The 23,902-nt window shown below is 46.6% G+C and overlaps 1 protein-coding gene and 1 long non-coding RNA gene across 3 annotated transcripts in view; one reads left to right on the forward strand and one right to left on the reverse strand.

Moving 5' to 3' along the window:
- The window catches only part of LOC139048103 (uncharacterized), a 159,267-nt gene that overhangs the window by 133,039 nt on the left and 2,326 nt on the right, over positions 1-23,902 (reverse strand). The window lies entirely within an intron of this gene.
- Positions 1-23,902, forward strand: part of LOC135917228 (uncharacterized) — a 107,718-nt gene that overhangs the window by 12,282 nt on the left and 71,534 nt on the right. For both annotated transcript variants that reach the window (XM_070522544.1, XM_065450763.2), the window contains exons 2-7: positions 709-981; positions 3,276-3,756; positions 4,778-5,126; positions 7,888-8,129; positions 12,350-12,591; positions 14,596-14,783. In XM_070522544.1, coding sequence (XP_070378645.1) covers positions 709-981; positions 3,276-3,756; positions 4,778-5,126; positions 7,888-8,129; positions 12,350-12,591; positions 14,596-14,783 — 1,775 coding nt within the window. The remainder of the gene's footprint in view (positions 1-708; positions 982-3,275; positions 3,757-4,777; positions 5,127-7,887; positions 8,130-12,349; positions 12,592-14,595; positions 14,784-23,902) is intronic.

Below are 23,902 nucleotides of genomic sequence, written 5' to 3' on the forward strand. Positions count from 1 at the left end.
TTCAACGGGTAAAACTGAGAACAATGCAGAAACAACATAATTATTAGTGCAATGAGAAACGTATTTCGATTGCTGTTTTATTTGTGAAATAAATATTCATTGCCAAGTTTTGTTCATTTACGCTGTGGCCGGCAGAACAGAGTCGAAAGATGGCGCTACACAACGCGGAATATACACTATTTGCTTGAATTGCAAGCAGGAGTAAGGCATAATCGTCGAACACCGTCTTCAACGCAGCAGCTCTGGTGACACCATAGCTGATGACATCGCTAACATTAAGGAACAGCCCGGAAGTTATTGAAAACAGCTATAGAAACAATACTTCGGTCCTTTGCGTTGTAGTAAGCATGTTAACGTTACGAAACCACCGACGCACGTGACTCAAGTTGAAACTCCAACCTCCGTGTGAATGTATCGCACATGCGAAATATTGTGACGAACAATTCTTTTGCAGATTGTCACTCATTACCGTATGTGTTGTGGCACTGCTTGACCCTAGTTTTCTTAATCTCGGTGCACGTGCACAAAATCTTCCAAAATCTTTTGCAGAACATTGATACTAATATATGAACCTTACGCAGTTGTAATATTGAGCCGTAAAACAACACTTTGCCATTTTTAACCGGGAGGGACGTTGTAATTGTTCCGCTTTCCGAGAAAACAAAACGAGAAGCCAAAGCACTTTGTCCCGACATCGTTACCCTGCAGTTGGCCGTTCACTGCAATTGGGGAACGCGGAATCTACTTCAGAGGAGGCGAACACGAACGCTGCTGGCCATCACCGGGTTGTTCTGCTATCGCCCGCGCTGCTGCCCAACTCTGTGCGAGATCTGGGCACCTCCTTTTTTCGAAGCAACCCCCTGGTTTCGCTGATGAGGCGTGCTTCGCGCTTCAGCCTCACCCGCTCCATGAGCGAGTCTCGGCCCAGCCGCTCGTCCAGGCCTACAGACGATGAGGAGGGTAGCCACGCTACTGCAAAAAGTAAGAGTTCAGCATGACACCTATTAGCGGCCGTCTGAAATGCAGCTCATAGCAAACATTTCGCTGCCACAACTCTAGCTGAGTGCTAGGTCATGCGAAGCATTATTGTCTATAACTCGTGGGGCACTCCGGAACCGTTGTAAGTTTCTTCAGTGAAACGTGCACCGCAGGTTATGCAAACAAAATCTATAAATGACATTGTGTTGTGAGAGATAATGATGTAAAATTTTGCATTGTTACATTGTTAGAGTGTGCACAATTACGCATCTGTAGTACATTATGATATGATTGTTCAATGCCCATTGGTTCACTCTGCGTGGTTTACATCTTGTCTTCACTAGTGACATCACTGATGGTTTCCCTGGCGGCTTTATCGCTTAGGATGAAGCAAGCCAAACCTGCGTCATTACGGACGCCAGTGCGCACTTGTTGAACAACCCAGGAGCACCATGCCTTAGAATCCGACAGCGGAGCGTTCAAGCGATTGGTGCATAATGTATCTTCGGTGTTCTTCCAGATATCAAGGTGAAATTCAGCGCTGTCTGGGCGTTTGATAACCGCCTTGTCCCCCAAATGCAGAACTAGATCACTCTCCAAGTGCAGTCCTGATCACGCTGGATTAGACTTGCGTGCTTTCGGGATCGGACCACTGACGCAGTTAGATACCCGTCAGACAAAACCCCTCTGCATTCGAATGTTTCGAGCAACGGCGAAATAAACCAGAATTACCATTTGGCGGGTAACCTATATATGGAAGAATGTAAGAGAGGAGTGGAAACTCAAGAAGCGATGTAAAATATATATATAGTAACAGTACAGGATACGGAAGCACAGTAGGGGTCAATGCACACACCTAGAAACCCACAGGAATGGGTAGAAATAAAAGATGGTCTCTTATCGATGCTGTGAAGGTAGCTTGACAGTGAAACTGTAAACGACTACTAGAACTATTACCCTTTGCGACTTAGTATAAAGTTATTTACATGGTGACCTTCATATACACTTTACCTAATTATTAGCCTAAGACGTTCCAATGGCCTGCGAATTGGCTTGCGCCGCTACTTCGTGCACGCATAAGGAGTGGACCAGAGAGGAGTGCGCTTAAGCACGCTTTCACCGGGCCTCGTATGCAAGCTGACCTTTATGAGTCATCACATTGCGTGGCGTTCGCATAGCACTGTCACAACAGATGGCAGTTCCTAGGTGAGCTCTGCCTTTACATACGAAAGTGTAGTTACGTCACTCCCTGCTTCATATGCTACAGTTGCCACGCCCTGTTAACTCCAGCTTATGCAACAGTCAACTTAACCGGGAAGCACTTGCGGCGAATGCTATGCCCGAAGGCGAGCTTTCTTGTTCTTTTTTCCTCTCCCCCAACGACCGGCTGCTCCGCCGCTGTGGCGGATTCGCAGAGGCCAGCGCCATTTGCTCGTGCTTCAAGGAGCCAAGCGGTGCATAGTTGTTTGTCCAGTGGTATTTGCCTATGGACACGACAGACCCATTGAGGAGGTAAAGCTATTTAGCTTCGCTGTAAAAGAGAGCAGCATGATAGCTTAACATTCCGCTTACAAGAGTGTTAGTGCCAGTGTGGCAAAGACTTTGCTTCCGGAAACAGTCTCCCATTGTGCAACTTGGAGTACTATGGAGACAGGTTATCTGCTCGTCGTGCAAAAAATATCATCATAATGCGCACTCACGCGCTGGCTCGATGACTCTAAAGACGCGTGTGACACTATCAGACATTGTAGTAAGAAATTATCCAATACGTGCTCCGTCCCATCAGTAATAATTTCTCTCGGTTCACTTATACGGTTTCAGTTTTGTAACACTGCCCTTGTCAATATATAACGTTTTACAACATCTTCCGCGGCGGATTTTGTAACGTTGTCAGAGTAGTAACGCCACAAGTGGCCCAGGCGTATATCAGCAACGGTTCTGCGAATAGACAGTTGAAGTCTGTATGGTAGTACCCTCAGCTTTGGTGTGTCTTAAACTTTTCTTCATCTTGTTTTCCTGTGACTCCAAATTATTATTTTCGTCCACAATATCCCTAGGAAGATGGCGTGTGTACCAAAGCATTCTGACCCGTGCATGTGATAAAAGGAGCTTCAATCGCACACATTAACCACCAACTTAGGCGACTATGCGTCATTCACATATACAAGTTTGTCCTGAGATCCACTGCATTCTATTTAGCACACTATATTACAAACTGTTATTGACAAAACACTGTGTATAAACTCTATCAAAAAGTTTGCAAAAGTAAATAGTATTTACTGCCGTTCCGTTTTCAGGCAGCGCTTGGCGACCCACTATGGCACGCACTACTGACCGAGCTTCTTTGGGAGGCGGTCATGCAAGAGCACTTTCTTTGGCGCTCACAGTCGTCGTCGCCTTCGTCGCCGTCACACTCCTGGCTGGATTCTTCGTTGTGTTTGCAAAAAAGTGGGGAGGTGACCACGCACCGAAGGCGTTTCAGCGCGGCAGACCCTCACTGTCACAGCTGCAGCGGCTCTGTTCTGTTGTAGCCTGCCGACGATGTGTGAGCGCCCTCGTAGATGGCCTGCTGGAATGGGACGATTCAAGCAGCTGTGCTCACTTTGGACAGTACGTGTGCGGCGGCTGGACCAAGCACAGTGCCCGTCGACGAAGCTTCAACGACGAGGCCCTGGAACGGTCCATGGAGCGTCTGCACACGGCCATGGTGCAAGTGAGCACTGCTGGGAATGGACTCGCCGGCGGCACTGACGAGTCCAACATGGCGTTATTTTACAAGTAAAAGGAACATTATTTAAAGCTTTTGGGACGCTGGACACAGTTTATGTGGAACGTAGAATATAGTGAACCGCTGTATTTTCACTAATGAGCAGTGACGCCCGCAAACACCAGTCGCTTTGGCGCTTGTAAACGTGGCGGAAGGTTTAAACCACATTAAAAACCACCCGACATTTGTGCAAGGCTTGTGCAGGCTAATAACACTAGCTTTTTTTATTGACATTAGTTAACAATGGAACTGAAATGACGACCTAGATGTAATGTAGCAAATGACGCTCGGACACTACAATCCGCATCAGAAACACACGCACCACTTCTCATTTCTTGAGCCTTCTTGAGCCTTGGCGCCTTTCATTTGTTCTAGAATTCATCCTTGTAAAGATAAATTACCAACAACCCCATACCCCCCCTTTTTTTTAAAATGACAGCGAATAGACTACTTTGGCTGATCTGAGAACTTGGTGAAAGGCACTGCGCCGAGACCGGATTGGTTGGAAAGTACATACAGCCCTTGTATCAGATGCTCTTATTAATGAAATCATAAATTACTTCGCGTAATATTTATAAAGCTGCTGTCTTGTAGACTCTACATGAATATATCGCAGCTTTTTGAAGATAATGGTTATTAGCTTAGCGTCAGTGCAGCGAAGTCTAACTCTAAAGCTTTCCATCGACCGCCGCTGTTCGTTTTATCAATGCCCATGCAAAAGTTTCATTGCAGCCATTTCAGCGAAAGCGAGAAGCTTCACTTATTCTGCACTGGTGGATATTAGCATACACAAGAAGATTCGTCCCATGAAGGAAGGCTTAAACTATAAATGCATAGCGAAACTAAGAATTAAAAGAAAGCAAGCCTGTGCGTGCGCAGGTTTGGCCGCCTCGTGAAACTGCAACTACCAAGAAATATTGTGAATTTGGTAGCCGTGGTAACAAAGCGGTAATATAACGTCTGCCTCATTCGGTTTGTCTTTTTTGTCGTCAGTACTTCTATTGGGATCACGTCGCTGATCACCTCTCCCAGGAGCTGTATCGGCTTCCTGATGCACGAGCAATTGACCCGTGCGTCGGACGTTCTGAGAGCGCTCAATATCAGTGCCGACGGACTAAGATTGATCGAGACTCAGCGAATACTCTTCCGATTCGTCGTGCGGACCAGCCTCCGCACCGGCCTGCCGTCAGTGGTCAGCGTCGTGCTCAGGGGATCCCAACTTGTCTTGGACGCCGGGCGCAGCCTCGAACTCGCTCTACTTCGCGGCCAGGTCGAGCAATACCTGACCGATACTCTGAAGGAGCTGAGGTTCGATAATGACAAGAACTTGATCCCGGCATTCCTGGCCATCGACGCATCCGTCACGTCTTCGTTGAAAAAGGTGAAGAGCGTTAGCACGGCATACGGATTGTGTCTACGCACTTTTAACCACCAACTGTTGGTTTTCCATAGGGAATCCGAATTTATTACGGAGATGGACGGCTTAGTGCTGTGCTTAGTTTACGACAGTGCTTTCACAATGGCTTTTGTTTTCTAACGGTTCACACAGGACTGAGATGTCATATTGTCTTTTTCTGTCTTATTTTTTTGGAAGTGTAATTACCATGCCATACACTTATGTTTTTCTAGGAATAGTTCGTTTTATTTGTTTCTTCGAGTTTACACTACCGTTGTTTTTCCGCGCTAGTTCTAGGGACCCATTTATTCAGGAATGATACCACCGAACACGCGAAGGATTAGAGACAACCTGTCTATTGTAGTAATAACTCCGTGTGCTTGTGTTACTCGAGGGACAAAGTTTCTTAACACATCGACGAAACATTTACCTTCTGCAGCTGCTACAGAAAGCTTTAACGAGAGGTTTAATGACGTGTAATGTGGCGAAACAAGAGTGCAGGTGAGCACAATGGCAAAAAGTTTGCTCGCATTAAATCACACATTAGGATTTTCTTTTTCACTTGTAATACACCGACTCACAAAAATCCTGCAGCCCCACCTGGACTCATTCAGACTCACGCTTAACTCAAAGAAAGCCAGTTGGGCTCACAACGACTCAATTTGGCCAGTTCTTATGAACCGCAGTGATTCAACTCTCATGGGATATTTCACCCGGGGCACGAGCATAGGGCTCGTAGGACCTGCCTGACAAAGGCGGGAAATGTCAAGCCAGGCTTTCAGTTTCTTGTGTTAATATTTATGTGGGCATCAACACTATACATAGCGACACTGCCAGAAGGCACGTATATTCTTGTATTGCTGTGCGCATCATACATGGTAAGCTAAAATTTGGTCCCTCAAGTTGCCAATCCCGGCGTGGAAACCGTAAAGCTAAACCCATAGTTGTGTTTCTTATTGCTTTAGTGAAGTTTCCGCTGTGGATAGTTCGATAAACAAATATTTTTTATATATTTACTTTATGAATTGGGTTATAATTCAAATAACACTACATTGTTGTTTTGCACAAATGTACAAAAGTATTCTCCGTAACGATAAGTATCGGTGACGAAGTTGTTCCAACTTTCCTTATAGTGAAACTATCATTGCACCTTACATGCATATGAAGTAATACAGTTTCTTGCTGGAAACCCAAAATTACACGTCCAATAACCATTAATACAAATTATAGACAACTAGCTGCATAACCCGCTGGTCGGAGTCTTTAGATGACGGCAGCAAACGTCATTGTATGCCGCGTGCGAAAGCGAAAGGAAAATAAAAATCACCAGAATACTTATGAATGTTGCATCATGTGCATATTTAGCGATATTAGAATATAAATCGAAACTAACTGTTTGAAAGGCAATACTTTGCTTTTGTCAAAACAGTAACATGCATTGTTTTCATTTAAGGGCGCTGCTTGAGTTCAGGCACAACGCTGTCAGTACGTGAGCTTCATGGTGCTATGGCTACGCAGTAGTGCTACGCTGATGCAGAGCTTGCATCAACCATGATTAAAGCTGGACTAAAGCCCACCGCAGTGTGTCTTTGATCCCGCCACTTTTTCTTTTACACAGTGGAGTATATTTGCTTAAGGTAAAATATATGTCTAATGACGCCCCATTGAAAATCTCACAATTACCTTAACTCCAATATTAAATCCGTATACTGAATGGAGATCTTAGGACATAGACAGAAGGTAATCACCAAATATCAGTAAAGAATTGTTGAATTTATAACTTCAATGCAACTGTCATTGCGGAATGAGCACCGGTCAATGCTCAGGACATGGTCATTTATACATTCTGTAATTTCTAGATATTCACAGCCAAAGACAGCGACAGGAAACGCCCGCGTTTTGGGTAGATTGTCCCATATTTGCCTAGAATTGTGTTGTTGAAATGCTGCGGCATGACAACGCCAATACATCTAACAGTCTAGCAAATGTTATCTCAAAATCAGTGTTTTTATGCTTGACGATGACAAGCATGCGACACAAACAAGCGCTCGCACACAATTTTGAGGTGGGTTGCATGCCTTTCGTAAAATGCAGGTATAATAGAAAAAATAACGTTCAGGCAAGCAAAATCATTGCGCAGCCGCTACAGAGCTGTTTTCATGGAAAGCTTGAGCAGAGCATTCAACCTCGCCGAAGCATTGGCAACGGTAAATGCTGTGATGCTACTCGCACGTAGAAAAACAAGCACGTTCACTGGAATGGTGTGAACTTTCAACATATATATCAGCGTCAAAACTGACAAATTATGCGAAAAGCAAATAGATTGCCACAAGTCACAAATGAAAATCAATTTCACAGAAAATTTTTTGTCGGTTGGAGCAAAGAACAAGAAGCAACAGAGAATTCGTGTTGAAGCGGACCCTGGTTGCCGCCATGCTGGCTACCCAAACCATGCTAACGCCGCATTGCTAAATCCAAAAGCTAACGAGTTTGCGTAAAGCACAAACCTATGGCCAAATCTATGACTTGCATTCTGCGCACGCGAACTTGGGATTATACGATACGGAATACGCAAGTCGTTTGCGTAATAGTACTGTAACTGACCGCTTCTAATTTCTTTATCATGAAATGTACAACTAATTGATATTAACCGTCCACTTATATATTATGCCACGCAGCTTCCCCTTCGAGGCAGGATGTTATGAAACCATGCAGGGCACAAAGCGTGGCCGTGAAACGTTCGCAGGTAAAGGAAAGCGACCCTTTGGTGGTGCGGCGGCTCGGCGATCTCAACACGCCCTTCGCCAACACCACGTGGACCGAGGCCCTGAATGCTTTACCTGCCAAGTTTCCCGCCTTTACTGCCGGCAGCTACGTCCAAGTCCGGGATGAACCGCTGCTCTACGCTTCCCTGAGTGCGATGTCTAGTGTTGACGTGGAGCGCGCCCGCCTGTATGCGATTGTTGTTCTACTAGCGCAAGTCATTAGGTACGTTCATTACTATAGCGCAGGCACTCCGAGAAAATTTCTAGGGTTGCAATACGGTCGCGAAACCGGCAATAGCAATGGAGTAGGCATGTAAAAAAATAAGCACACTCAACTTCACTTGACCTGTACGTAATGTGGAGCATACTAGGTTTGGTAGAGAATGGTTCTTATGAACCATATTGGGGCTATGACATTCTGTGGCTCCACCTTCCATGAGTGCCTGAGTGACGTGTAAAGTTGTATTACGTGTCTGCTGCATTGCCCTCACGTGCTTCGATCACGGCAAATTGTCGTCACGTGCTCCATTTTCATCAAAAGTCTAAAGCAGCAGCGCTTTTTCTCTATGTATATTTAACGTTTTATAAGTTGTATAACATGCGGTGTTTCTCCGTGCCGACGTGGGTCAGATTTTGCTCTATTACCTCAGAAATAAAACAACGGAACCTTTTGCCGAAGCACAATCGTCAATATGTCACGGTGACTAATCTCGAAGCGCGTTTGTAAATGTGCAAAAAAAACAAGTTACATTTTCAAGAGCGAAGCTTTAGAATACGTGAAGCGCGATATACAAGACTAATTCAGCTAGTAATGCCCATGGCAAAGCGATATATCGTGTAAATCGACGGCCTTCAGTTGGTTTCAGCATGTTAATCGATCTTAAAATTAAATTAGGGGGTTTTACGTGCCAAAACTACTTTCTGATTATGAGGTACGCCGTAGTGGGGGACTCCGGAAATTTCAATCACCTGGGGTTCTTCAACGTCCACCTAAGTCTAAGTACACGGGTGTTCTCGCATTTCGCCCCCATCGAAACGCGGCCGCCGTGGCCGGGATTCAATCCCGTGACCTCGTGCTCAGCAGCCTAACACCATAGCCACTGAGCAACCATGGCGCTTAAAGCATTGATCAGGTTCTTCTCAAGGTACAAAACCTTTTTTTTATCAGTGAGTGCCAGGGATGGAGCGCTTACACATTCATAAGCATATTAGATGCATATTTGAGGCATATTTCAAAAGCTGCCGATGAATGTGTAAGCGCTCCCTCCCTGGCACTCATAGATAAAGAAGTGTTGTACCTTGAGAAAAACCTGATCAATGCTTTGTAATGGCTTCCCATGGGTGCTTATCGACTTCGTTGCGCATGTGGTTTTCTCCTACGTGGCACATTCGTTTATGCGTTCGTCTGCGCGTTTACTTCAGCATACGGTGGTTTATTGCATGATTTATCTGAATAAAGCTTGTGAGTTGATGTCTAGCGCTCTGTCCTGTCTCAACCTTTTTCCCGTTAGTCTTGTTAGCGCTAGTAAATATATCACAGCAAATGTATCAACGCCGACTAGCCCAACTTTCTGCGTTAATTACTCCACATATTAAGCCACATATAGCAGGCTGGCCGCCAGTAACAAAACATGTCTAACTAACGTCACTTTCTATCTTCTTAGCCTTAACCTGCCGAACCTGCTGTATGTGGCAAATATGGAGAATTGCTGGCCATCTACCATGTCCTGCTAGAGTATTGGGATGCAGTAGCTGAAAGGAAAAGTCACTTCACCCTCGCTTTCCGACAGCGCTTTTTTCTTCATCCGACTGTTTCTTCGCGCGGAACTGTTCCTTGAAACGAAGGCAATTGATTTATTGGATGTAAATTTATTGGTTGTTAACTTACCTCGTGTTATAAGCCAAATAGCTTCCTAGCACGACCTCGCAGTGGAAGGTTTTGCTGCGATAGCAGCGAGTTGTACAGCAGCTGCATCCATGCCCTTGCTTTAATGGTTGTCCTTAAGGAGTAGTGCTACTGGCATTGTCATCTTTTAGTGTAGTGCCTTTTATAGCTTACTTTCTATTTTCGTAGCCCGTCTCCCATGTCAAACCATTTTATGGTTTTAATGCACATACAACGTATTTTATTCAACTTACAGTGAGTATTTTGAGGCCACCATACCACACATAGAAATCAAGACAAAGCTATGGGACTCATTCCTCGCTCTACAGCCGCCGAAAACCTAATTAACTTGAAACATACCATGTCTCGGCACTCCTTGGCATTCAATGGCCCCTGCGCCGCAAAACAACATGCAACATCACTAGTCCTTTCTGCACTGCAGTTTCCCAGAATGAAAGAGCCACTTTGCGCGACTTTTTTTTTTTTTGCACTGTGTGACTAGCCTCATGATTTTTTTGTGTTTCATGGGTTTCTTAATGGAGGTAATGGAGAATACCTTAGCAACTTGCAATTCACTGTGATATTGCTTCGCTTAGTAACTCAAGGGACCAATTCCGATGCATGCTCGCTGACCTGGAGAGGCAAAGCAGAAGGGTGGGTCTAAAAATTAATCTGCAGAAAAATAAACTAATGCTTAAAAGTCTCGACGCTTCAAAGAGCTCTCCTTGCAATAAATTTTTTCACGAATTCTGGCTACTAAACGCGAATATATTCGCTATATTGAACTATTTCAAACCTTAGAATTTGTTACGCAGATGAGTATTCTCTAAACCTGTTCGCTGAGCAAAAACATATTGATATAGGAACGTAGACAGCAATGTATACGATGGGCTACAGTATACACAGCGATATCGCAGCTGGTAAGTGTCATTCATAACCTGGAAAATATGTTACATGTCGAAACGGTCTGCTTATGTTCGTTCAGTGTAGCCAGTGGTCCATATCTTCTACAGCAGTATTTTGTCACGCGCTTTCGCATGCGTCAGCGAGATCCGATCACAATATAGATGTGCCAGGGACAATGTTGCATAAGGTTTCGGTGGTTCGACGCACTGCCGCTAACATCGGCCTCTTTTTCACCATGCATCCATGGATATTCGCCAAGCCCAACATTTTTAGAGGGGTTGCTTTTCTTTCTTTTGTTGTATTGCTGGTCCATTGCGGATCCCCAATGCATTATTTGAATTTGAATAACTTTTGGCTTGATTTACAAGAGCGCTTAACAAAGAGAGAAATAGGCGATGGCAAAGAATGCTTGCTCTTTGAGGTTTCCACCGACTCTTTTGTTGAAGTCAGTAAGCAAAATTGCCAGTTGGTCGTAGCTTGCGCTCACAGTGAAAGTGGTCGCCTTTTCACCTTTGTCTTCCCCGTTCCTGGGAATTGACGCCGATCCGAATGGCGGTGCATAGAGCATTGTTGCACCCACTTCGTAAAGGAGTTTTCGCTTGTCTTATGTCATGACTTGTACACGTATTACCTGCGCAGCAGTGCCATATTTTCCTTTGTCGCAGTTTTTCCGACAACACAGCTCTCAGCCCAACATTTCAATTAATTTCACAACGAAAATGGGTTTGGCTCAGGGCAAGTTGTGGAGGTCATCAGTGCGAACTATAAAGCACAAACAAGCGTTCGTGGTTTGTTTCCTATGATTTGGAGCTGCCCGCGTGGCTTGACACGCACGCGGCTAAATTTGGGATACCACGTACAACTAGTATAGCTTTTCTCTCTAAGAATAAAACGTCGAAAATTCGAAAACATATCCGGTAAACAGTGTTCGAGGAAAACATGGAGAAGGCGGGCGGTGTAAATTCAATATCATGAGCAAAACGAGGACCAAGTAAAAGCGGGAGCCACCGTTTCGACCAGTGTACTCGTCTTTTTCAGCATTCCAGTTACACTAATACTTTGGTGTTGAAGCTCTATAACAGCCAACTCAAGAAAGCATGCATTTGGAACAAATTGGTCATTGGGTGTAGGACGACTACTTGGGTATCTACTTCTGATGCAGACATCGCCTACTTCGACGGTTGCCGTCATGTTGAAGGCTGAAGGCTGATGAAGGCTAAATCCGTAAAACATGACACGCGTTCAATAGCCACAGCGTCGTTGGGCATGCGTACTGTAGATACCGCAGTGCTGAGTCCACACTGGCTGCTTTATTCTATGCTCACAACATGTAAGGATGCGAGGTGACGTCGCCTAGCGGTCTCTGCGTCTGTACTGTGTATTCGCGTAAGATGACGTCTATTTCTTCGTGAACTGACCAATACCAAATGCACAAAGTCAATCTCGCTTCCTACTTCTACTGCTCTTAGTGGACGACAGACGCGTCAGATTGCTTCACATGTTGGCTGTGAAAGCGATACTTTCCTGCTAACTCTATCAGCCTCCGCTAACCATGGTCACAGCTGCAGCTGCCATCGTTAGAAGCTTACCCACAGCACAGCACGAATACAGAGACGTATACACTTATACGTTTTTTTTTTTTTGCTCTCCAGATATCGCTACATCCTTGGAGGTGGTGTAACAACAAGCTCCTCGCCAGCGCTCACCTACGAGTGTCTCTCCACAACTGGAAGGCACTTTCCGGCGGTGTTCCTGCCCTGGTCGTACGACACCCTAGTGGAAAGGGGTGCACCTAAGAAAATTAGGCAGATGGCAGAAATTATGAAGGAGTCGTTTCGAGCCGAAGTGGGCTTTTACGGCGCTGACTTGGGCAACTGGAGCATCACCATCGTGGGTAAGCATTGTTGTCGATCATGCTACCCAAACTTGTAAGATATTTCTTGTAAGTAGTTATTTGTATTGAAATCTATGCTTTAGTAGTTTGTATTTCACCGATTACTATTTTAATTGGCAAGTCCCACTTTATTTCAATTTTTTTCCAGTAACCAAAACGGGTAACCTGTTAGATAATTATCCAGTAGGGACAATGCGTAGCAGGAGACAGCTTTCGGCACTTGAATTGGGCGGCAGCTCGAGTAGAAAACAAGCAATCGTGCGATGCAGCAGCCTCGTAGATGCGTATGTTCAGACTGGCATACCCAGGAGCTTCATCTGCGTTTCCTCATCTAAACATTTTATCAGATATCAGCTGGCGATGTGGAAAGGCGGTACTGCGGCTAGATGGCCATGGTACTGCAGATTTTGATGACAGGAATTCACCTGCAAACGATTTCTCCAGCTCATCACGGGCTATCTCGAGATCGCCTTCTCCAAGCCCCATGAACAATGAAACGGTGCGCTTCATGAAAGACCCACGCGCTATGACTGACGCACTCCGTAACCGCAACACTGTGCGCAGAGCTTTCGCACGTTTCAACATTTCCCGCCTTTTCAGCCCGCGCATCTAGCGGACTTCAATCTATGGCCTTCGGGAAAAATGACGGCCGATAACCAAGGTACACTTGAAAAAGTTGTGTTCACTGTCTTTGTGCAATAATAATAATAATAGAAGTTGGGAGGAAACTAACGTAATCGTAGCCCATTTCTTTTTAGTAATTCCACACTTAATTTTGTGAAGTAGTAAATGGTCGCTGTATTCCGTTATATTTTAATTAACACAATTCTATTATAGCCAGTAGCTTTTATTCTGTCACGCATACAAGTCTTATCTTGTCGCGCGCTTAATTCGTTGTTTGATTCTTGCACATTTGATTTCACCGCTACGAAGTGTAAATTCGAGGTGTCTACTCAAAATGGTGCATCATTCTGCACAGCTTGTTAGATTTGTTTTTGAGGATGTAGCATTTTACTTCTTGGCCACAACATGCCGAGGCAAATCTAAAGGCAGTCTAGCCTCATGTTGCTTCACCCCAAGTGGGAAGCTTAAAAAAAACGACAAAACAATAAATAACAGCGACAACATAACAAACAACATGCATACGGGAAAGCGAGCTCAGAAGCACTTAGAGAGGAATTTAAATAAACTAAGCAAGCATGCAGCACGTGTTGCTAAAGTGTAAAATTATGCATCTGAATGGTATATAATATGACATGCTCTTCTCGATCATATATTGCTTTAATTTTATACATGCCTCAGCTAAAATGGCTCGAACAGAGCTATCAAATCTTACTTTCATTTCATTTCTAGGAGGTTTGTTGTGCAGTTCTTACATTTAAATGCGGAAGTGTAGAATTATTTTTCCCGTCTTTTAACCTTCATGCGGCTTTCTATGTCTTGCTTTTCTAGCAGGTCCCCACCAATAACGACGTTTGCAGTGTGTACAGGCTCATTTTACTTTGTTAAAAGGACGATGAGATTTGTTCTTAAATACACTGGCTTGTAACAACAGCCCTCTAGCGTTTTAAGCTTTCGTGCTTTTTAAAAGATTCATTGGCCAACGCAAGATTACTGAATATGCCTCTCGGAGCCCCTGCATAGAGAGGCGGAGCCAAGCCACATTCTACAAAAACCACTTGACTATGCAGTAAATCCTAAAGCCCGACAAAAGCGAGCAGGTACCAGGCAGAGGTTCAACCGATTTCCGTACGGCTTAAATGCGGCGTGGACAAAACCCACTATAGCGGTAGCGCTCGGACAATTGCATTCTCTGTGACCACAGCCCCTCTTACTCTGCGCTCCAACTTTCATGCCTGCACAGCTGATATGCACGTAAATTCCGCACATAAGCGGCCTAGACACAGGAGATCGCCTCGACCAAACTATGATGAACGTGGAGCAGCTTTATCACTTCGTCCATCGCTTGCTGAAACGAGCACACTATAACATTTTTTTTTTTAGGGGAGAGCAGAGAGTCATATTACAATGCGACAAGAATGGTGACCCCTTCAGTGAGTGGCAAGTCAGCGCCATACGACGAGGCGTCCTTCCTTGTGAACGTTGTTCGAGCCCGCGCTGAATCCGTGGGCAAGGAGTGGGACGAGGATGGTGGCGTCGACAGGCAGCTCCGAGCTTCGCTTCAGTTCGAGGTTGGTTTCTCATTTCAAGAAACGTTTTCGCACTTTCTGAAACCTTTTCGGTTTCATCGGAGGTTTGTTAAGAAAGTGGCAGCGGCCACGCGCGACGCCGTGTCTCGTCGGTTACTACTGAACCTTTATCACAACAAAGCACCGGAAAACGAATCTCAAAGAAATATTCTGTATTTTCGATAGTAGATAATGTCTGCTTACGGATTCTCTCTTCCCTTATTTCCTTGCGATCAACATTGCCGCCTTAATTGCCTTTGTACAAGAACTCCTTTTCTTGAGACGAGCGTTTGCAAGGTAGTTCGCTTTATGGGGAAGCACCTTACTGTTGAAACGCTTACATCCAATTGAGTCCGTAATCGATGTCTGCATAAACATTTATACTGCGCATCTATGTCTGACATAAGATTATGTCAGACTATGTCTGATAAGGTAAGATAAGCAAATGAAACTTCACAGCATACAGTGTGCTGTTATATACCGCGCTCGAGCCCTACGATAAAACACGGCAATTTTATCCGGTCCCCAAAAAGTGATCATCATCTGAACATTATGATATCGGTAGACTTAGGGCGCTATAACGTAAAACTATTCCAAACTTTTCTATTCCAATTCTGCTATCAGCCCTCCACGATTGGTCAAAAAGTTTTTTCGACCACGCCCACTTCACCTGTCTGTTAAGCGACGTCACGAAAACCGTGATACCTCCCCATCTGATATGATGTGTACACACTGATTATGCATGATTTGACAGAAAAAAGAAAAACAGTTATTTCTGATTCGACCACTTTTCGCCATTAGCCCTCGGCGATTGGTAAAAAGTTTTCGGGCTGCACCCACTTCACCTGCCTGTCACGCGACGTCACAAAACTGCACAAACTCACCGCGTCAAAGTGACATGTACGCGATAAAGATCCATTAATATGCCGAACAAAACTGAATTTTCTTCGGAATAGCCGCAGGCTGCCCCGTTCCGAAAGGAATAGAAGATGCCTGCCGCCGATTGCTGAGACGCTGGCTACTCGCACCTGCCGGAGAGCATGGGTGAATTTGCGTATTATAAAACTGCTTGCGTTGCCGTGTAACGTTTTCGCGCACTTTCGGCACGTTTACTCCCTCATTCTGCCAACTCTTCTTTGCAGAGGATCCGTTTTAGCGTCATTTTTAAGCTTCCGTTGCATGCCGCTGCGGTTGTCGACGAGCCACCGCAAGCTAAGTAAGAGAAAGCGGACCAATCGCAGACGCCGGCACCACTCTCTTCATCCGGTTACCAATATTCAGTGCACTGGCTCGGCCCCATCGAATCCCTCTCCTCTTGAGCATGCTCCCCGCCTCTTGTGAGCCAATTAGATATGACAAGCCGCTCAGTTTAGGCAACGTTATTCGTTTTTCAAGCAAACAAAAGTGACCTGCTATGAGTGAGGAGAGCATTTGATTGGTCTGTTCAGACAACCCTGCGGGTGACCGGCCGATGCTTGCGCCAATGGTTACGCAAATTTGACGTCAGGAGATTGGAATAGAGACATATTGGAATAGTTTTACGTTATAGGGCCCTTAGTTTCACAAGGTTGTGGCAAATAAGGCGCAACACAAAAATGACATCAAACAAATAGCTTCCCTCATTTCAAGTTGACATTCCAGCAGCTACGGTAACCTCGACAATGAACGAGACCCCAATGAATCATATCTTCCCGGACCACGCATTGTTATTTGGGCTCTAATGCACCGGGCACTCTTAAGCAAACAACAGGCGAGAAATCGGAAGTGAATGAAGTTGCAATGCAGTGTTTATCCCTGGCACTAGAAGGCCGCTAGGGCTACGAGAATTCACCATCGATAAGCAAGGCATCGGCGCCAAAATATACAAAGAAAGAGCACCGCATATTTTTCATCTTTATCTCCCTATTTTTTTTTCCAGCAAAAAATCAGACATTATTACCGAGAAGACGAGTGTACGCGTTATTCACCACGACTCTACACCTCAGTATTCCCACCCTCTTCTGTATGCTAGAAGTGCAAGGTTCGTTAAAGAAAGTACATTGGGGATGACGGCAGCTTCCCGTAATTTGTGTTATAGGAGGCGTAACATAGGAAATTTTACCATTTTACCATTGGGCTTGCATGTTCGTAGTTCTCATCAAATATTCTTGGTTTCAAAATTAACCAACAAGGAATTTTCCCGTCACAAGAGTAAAAAAAAACTGGCTGTGGCTTAGCTAAGGTTAAGCCCAGGATGCGAAGCATACTAGCCTTATTTTAACGCGACAGCGTTAAGGAGCTCGTGTCGCAGAAAAGCCGGTGTCGTCGGCGTCGGCTCAGGCGTGCGGCGCTTGCTCAGGCGCACATTTCGTTGTCGCGCCGAACGCTGCGTTGCTCGACGCTCACCGCGTCCGATGCGGGGCGCGTAGTCGCTGCGCCGTAGCAAAGCCACCTAGAAACAGTCTCTGTAGCACGCCGCAACCTTCGCTTCTCATTCCAACGAGCAGCTCTGTCTCCAGGAGGCATCTCACCTCGTGAGTGTCTAGCAGAGGCAAGCGCAGCTGCTTATATACCGCCGCGACGCCGCGAGCGACGGCGCGAGTTGGAGCCCCGTTTCTCCTCTGTCGTGACGTCACGGTGTCACGTGGTATTGAAGGCGACACCGCCGCGCCTGAGGAGCTGGGTTGAGCTCTAATTATATGCTTCGCATAAAAGTAGCGTAGTTGGCGCCAGGTATCATAACGTGGGAGCCCTGTCTAGCACTAAGTCTGATGCACTGCACGTAAACGGTATTGGAAGCTCCTTTAAAGTTTCACCCTAAAGATATCAGCAGCGATGACGATACTCCCTTATTGCGAAGTTTTGGTGCAGCTCTATACGTGTTTTCATTTCGTGACATATTGGCTGGCGTGGACAATCTGTCTGGTACGACAGGTTGCATAGGGAGGTATTGTGGCGCGCCTGCCTCGCTCACCTGGAGATCACGAGAGACAGCGCGTGGGTGATGCGTTGGCGCGATTCACAGCAGCCGATGCAGGCAAACTGCCCGAACGACGCGCGCTATTCTGTCGCCTGCTCGATGCCATCGTCGCCAGTAACGGCTTTTCTTCTCGCGCTATCACCATACGCTCCTCTTCCGTTGTCTTCCTCGCATCTTTCACCCCGCACTGCACTCCGCCTTCGCTCTTTCATCCTTCACTGCGCTTGTTCGCTCGGTTACGCTTTAGGTCGCCACCTTAGCAGTGAACGACGTCTCGGAAAAGAGGGGGAAACGCCTCTAAAACAATCGTGGGGTGAGGCAACAACATCAAGAGCAGCGACTTAGATCTAGATTCCCTTTTACAGCTAAGTTGTTTATGCCTAGACTCTAGCGGATCTCGTCTCCGTGGATATAGACCAACAATTTTTCATACGTGGGCCAATCCCGAAGATAGTGCATGCCAGGTCGACCCACGGCTGAGGTGAAGCAGGTGTTAAGCACACCCGATACGTGGGCCAATCCCGAAGAATGTGCAATACTGGGCTGACCCGTGGCGGAAGTGCAGTTCGCCATGAAGGGGCCCATATTCTCAGCTTCGCTGGTCATCCTCCTTCACAGAGTGGAAGGGCACTGAGTTTTTTACTATGGCAGTATTTCACGCTTGGGGCCTACACTCTGCCAGCATATGCCAGGCCTGTACGCTTTCGATGCCCTAGATACTCGACTGCCGTGCGCAGCGCCGACGCCGTCGCGGCTGAAAGAACCCGCGAGACGGTAGGCGCTTTTAAGCTGGCCAAAGCACCGACAAAAATTTGTGTGCGCCGTGATAGCTGCGGAGGAACACTGACCTTCATGGTCGAGGAAGTTTCTCAAAGCCTATTATACCCAAACTGGGCAAGAAGCTCGACTTAGGAAGCTTAAGACCAATTTCCATGATACCTTGCCTAGGAAAAGCCATGGAGCACGTTATACTAAGACGGCTCAACGACTACGCCGAGACGGAGGGGCTATTTCTTCACACTATGGTGGGTTTTACACCCATGCAATCTTTCCACATAAGACTAATGTGGCAATCGCAACACGACATCCTGATGCCAGGCCCTATCAGAGCCACATGGCTCATACTAGCGCTAGACATAAGCAAGACCTTTGACGTTGTTACGCGTTGTTCAATCCTAACTAATCTTCACCAGATGAACGAGTGGAAACGCAATTTTGAATATATCTCAAACTTCCTCAGGGAGAGAACAGCAATAATTAATCTTGGTGACCTCAAGAGCGAACGCTTCACCTTAGGAACATGAGGAACCCCGCAAAGAGCAGTTTTCTTACCTCTTTTTTAACATTACCATGGGAAACTTGTCAACCCTCCTAGAAGCCATACCACACGTTAGCCATTGAATATATGCATGCAGACGACATAACAATTTGGATAAAGACTGGCTCCGATGGCGAAATTTCAGAGGCACTGCGAACGGCTGCGGACATGGTTCAAGACTACGTTAAACTAAACGGGCAAACATGTTCTGCCCAGAAATCTGTACTAATAATCAGAAACAGAACAGGCAAAACAGACAACCAACAGCATGCCTCCACAATAGGGGTTCGAATGGAGTCTGGCCCAGTCCCGCCTGTGCTGGGAAGGCGTATACAGCACAACACCTGCAATGCGCAGTCTATAGTCGGGTGACAATCCGCCATGCGACAAATGTGCAAATTAATAAAAAGAATCGCATGATGGCACACAAGCATGAAGGAGGGGGACCTATGTCAGCCGATTCAGGCCTTACTGACCAGTCGCATAGTGTACTGCCTCCCTTACTGCCACCTAAGTCGAGCGGATAGGGATAAAATTAACGCCATAAACCATCTAGCATATAGAACAGCGTTGGGCCTACCCAAGTACACCAATTCGGACAAACTACTGAGATTAGGAACACAAACCACTATAGAAGAACTGATCTAGGCGCACAATATGGCGCCGATTTTCCATCTGTCTGGTACACTGGCCGGCAGGTACATTCTGGACAAACTGGGCCTAAATCCCACAATCCCCCCTGAAACGGGATTTCGTCGATGGAAGTGGAAACGTAGCACCCAACTGAATGACGAAGTAAATTTGGCGGACCGCCAGCATTCAAGCGCTAGGCATACGCCGCAGACAGCAATGAGATAACGCAAGCTGCTCGCGGGCCGAACCAGCGGTGACCTCGAAGACATGACGAAAGGCAGAGGGGCGGAGACATCGACGACACAGACACTATTTTTCCAGACAGTTTCGGTTTCAAGGAGCCTGCCAAGGGGAACTAATTGTTCGCGTAGCTCCCACATGAAATCCGCTATTCAAAATTTTATCGTTGGGATAGGTAGTGTCAAGGACGGGCCCCAAAGTACTAATTTGCTGTAGCCACTTACTGTTGATAACAAGGAAGGTAATTATCGTAAGTTCACTAATTAAACACGTAACTGCAGCAGTTTCTCTGCATCTAGAAGACGCCAATCTGTACTCTCGAATGTTAACATCACATTACTGTGATTTATATTTTTCTAATTTTAAACATTTGGTGTAGCTAAAAAACACGCATATATAATGCACGAGAAGAAAGGTCATTAACCGGGAGTGGCCGACTTCTATTGATCATATAAAAAAATGGCTGTGGCTTAGGTAAGGTTAAGCCCAGGATGCGAAGCATACTACCCTTTATTTTAGTTGTTGAACCACTGTTTAGCCTGGTGAACTGCTGTTGCTTGGCAATATTTGGTTCGGCTAGACGAAGAAACAACTCATGCATTACTGCTTCGCCTTCAAGAGTGGAACGCGACAGCGTTCCCGTCGACCCGCCAAGGGGTGTAAGACAATGGGCTACAGGGCAGCGACTACGCGGCCCGCATTGGACGCGGTGAGCGTCGAGCAAAGCAGCGTTCGGCGCGGCAACGAAATGTGCGCCTGAGCAAGAGACGCACGCCTTAGAAACAGCTCGTTTCTAAGGCTACACCGCATTCACTAGAGGCGCTTTTGTACCGCTTTGAAGCATCGTACTCGTGGCTCAGTGGTAGCGTCTCCGTCCCACACTCCGGAGACCCTGGTTCGATTCCCACCCAGCCCGTCTTGCAAGAGTTGAGCCAAAGCCACTTCTCCTCTGTCGTGACGTCACGGTGTCACGTGGTTTCAAGGCGACACCGCCGCGCCTGAGGAGCTGGGTTGAGCTCTCGTAATATGCTTCGCATAAAAGCCAACAAACAAAGAAACCAAGGACACCAAGGACACTTTACGTTAACCCCCTTTCTTCTAGTTTATTACATAATGAGGGTCTTGTATCCAACAACATTGATCCCTTCAGGTAGCACGAGTGGGTTTGTTGACCAGTTGCTTTCACCCAAGGAGATCACGTACTCGTGACGCCTGCGGCAGAAAGGATGTTCCAGATCTGCCGCAAAAGTATGTGAGTGGTGGCGCTGGCTATAACTCCCAAGTAAACCCCTTGAACTTCCTCAAGTAGCGACACTCTCGTCCTCCACCTTCACTGGGGGTGTTGCTAACAGGTTCATCAGCAACGGACGCAGGCGAACAGGCAGCAATCACACGCGTTCTGCCCAGGGCAGCAACCACGAGCTCGTGCCGGTGGCGATGCTGCAGAGGCGCAGGCTACTCTTCGTTATATTCGCGCTCCGCAGAAAAAGGCGCCATCCTGGCGGCTTAAGGTGAGCAGACTACTATTGGATCGTAGTACGGCTTAATGCGAGAGACGTGGACAAGTTCGCGACCGCGATGGCATAAGTCCGTCGATGGCGAGAGGGGCTCTACGGTGTAATTGACGGAGTACGTTTGCTCGAGAACGCGGTAGGGTCCAAGGTATTTTGCGACAAGTTTTGGGGAGGGGCCGCGTGTGGTAGCGGGTGTCCGATGCCATACGAGAGAGCCAGGAGAAAAAATTGCAGGGTCTCTTAAAGGGAAGCTGAAGCGGTTTTCGATTTCCATGAATTGCTGGGATTGGGAAGAACAGACCTAATAATTTACGGTTCCGAATTTTTTTCTTCGTTTTGTTAATATAAGGGGCGGAAATCGCTTTCTAAATCACCCCCGCGGACACGCCCCCATCGCTTCCCGGAGCGCCGGGTGAGGAGGTTACCAGAGGAGAGAACCAGCGAGAGTGACGTCACTGGCGGGGACCGAGCTGCCGGACCGGCGTGCTGGCATGCGCTGGCATGCCTCTTTCCGTCCTGCGCTTTACTGAACGACGCTACGAGAGATTTGCCGCCGCCGCCGCTCACGTTTGTTTTGCGATTTTCGTAGACTGTTCTTTCCTTCTGTGCTGCTTGAGTGCCTACAGCCAAGGGCGCCCAACATGCCCTCGTTCTGTGCAGCAATCGGCTGCGCGAACACACGCGGGCGAGACGATGTGGTGTTTCACAGGTTCCCGAAGCACAAGAAGCTTGCAGCGCAGTGCGGTGAGGAGAGATAAGTTCGTGCCGACGAAATCAACTGTGCTGTGCTCGGACCATTTCCGTGATAGCCGGATAGCCTTACGACAAATGCGGAAACGCGTTGTTGCTAGCGTTGCTATACTGTTTCATACATCAGGTGCAACGCTGTGGAGGCTTGAGATACATCTTGCAGTGGCTGCGTTCGCACTTAGAAAAAGTTCGGTGTTTCTTGACCCGATTTTTGAGAAACCTTTTCATATATAAGCTCAGTTCTGAAAGAAAAAAAAATTACCCATAGAAACAATCCGTGTACTTATACGGCTGCTAACACGTTCTTTTAAATCAATTTTCTTTTCGGCATTCTTTAATTGCAGCCCGTCGCGGCAGCTTCACGTGCATGCTCGCGCGAGCAAATGCCGCTGGCACGCTGCGAACCATAGACGGAAACGCGCGCAGTAATCAATTTTGGTAACCAGACTTCGTGCGTAGCTTCCACAGCGTTGCACCTGAGGTATAAATTTGAGTATGGGCTTGCCTAGTGACATTCGACGTACGGTTGCAGTTATCATGTTTACCACACGGCGGTGCTAAAACTGCCTAATATCTTTATGTCAACACTAGCATGGAGCGCGCATACCGATTCTTGATCGAGCCACAATCGCAAAGTCGTCGAACCATATTCTGAATATTGCACATATAATCCCCCTGACCATCTCGATCTGGATGTGTATGATAAGCAACTTCCATGACTGTACCTCGCAGCACTGCATGTGCGCGCTTTGAAACGCGGCACTTATGTTCGCGATCGTGTATCAACGCTCAGAAAACCACGGGACTTCAGACAAGCAGCGGCAAGGTGCTTGACATCGCGGAATTTTACCCGTGTTTACAATCTAATGAGAAGTTAGTGCTTCGGCATTCTTCCAGCAGCAAGTTCCCAGTGACACTTTAGCGCATTTTTTTCTCCCGTCATTGGAACGTGCAGCTACATTAAAAAAAAAAGCATACGTAACTGCTAAGATTTCCAGCGCGCGAGAAGGTGTACACATCGCTCTAGCTTTTGGCACACTCAACATCGTCGTTGCCGCCGTTGCCGCCATCGTTTTCCGTATCGGCTGTCGGTTCGAACATGTACGGCGAAAATACAAGCTGTCCGAGACAGCGAGAACGTTCCATAATGCTTACAACTCAGCTATGCAGCCAGAACAGAACAGCGTGCTACGCTCTCAAACGGCGGCGCCGACCGGCGACTGCCGCCACTGACGTCACAGCGGCTCCGACCAATCAGGGGCAACAGCGGCGTTCGCGCGATACCCTGAGGCGCTGGTGCGCGTTTTCATGAAAAAAACAGCCGCTTGCGCTTGTTTCCGCCCTTTTTGAACGAGATATTCGTGTTCAGGGGACTCAAAACTGTAGAATGCCGCAGAGAACTCATTTTTTTCGAAAAGTGTTTCAGCTTCCCTTTAAGATATCTCTCAAGAGGTGAACGGAGACAGCCTACTCTTCCTCCTCTTATCATTCGCCTCTTTCTCTTTGCCTCTTCTCTTTTCTTTCTTTTAGTCATTACTGATCACTACTAAGCATATTTAGTCAGTTGTAATCAATTGTGGTCATTACAAGCCGTCGTTAGACATATCGGTCATTTTGTAGTCATTAGTAGTCATTAGTCACTACTAGTCATTGTTAACCTCTACCAATCTCTATTATAGCGTTATCATTCACCTACTGTCATTGCGAA

Source organism: Dermacentor albipictus, chromosome 7 (assembly GCF_038994185.2).
Source record: "Dermacentor albipictus isolate Rhodes 1998 colony chromosome 7, USDA_Dalb.pri_finalv2, whole genome shotgun sequence".
Taxonomy (NCBI): Eukaryota; Metazoa; Arthropoda; class Arachnida; order Ixodida; family Ixodidae; genus Dermacentor; species Dermacentor albipictus.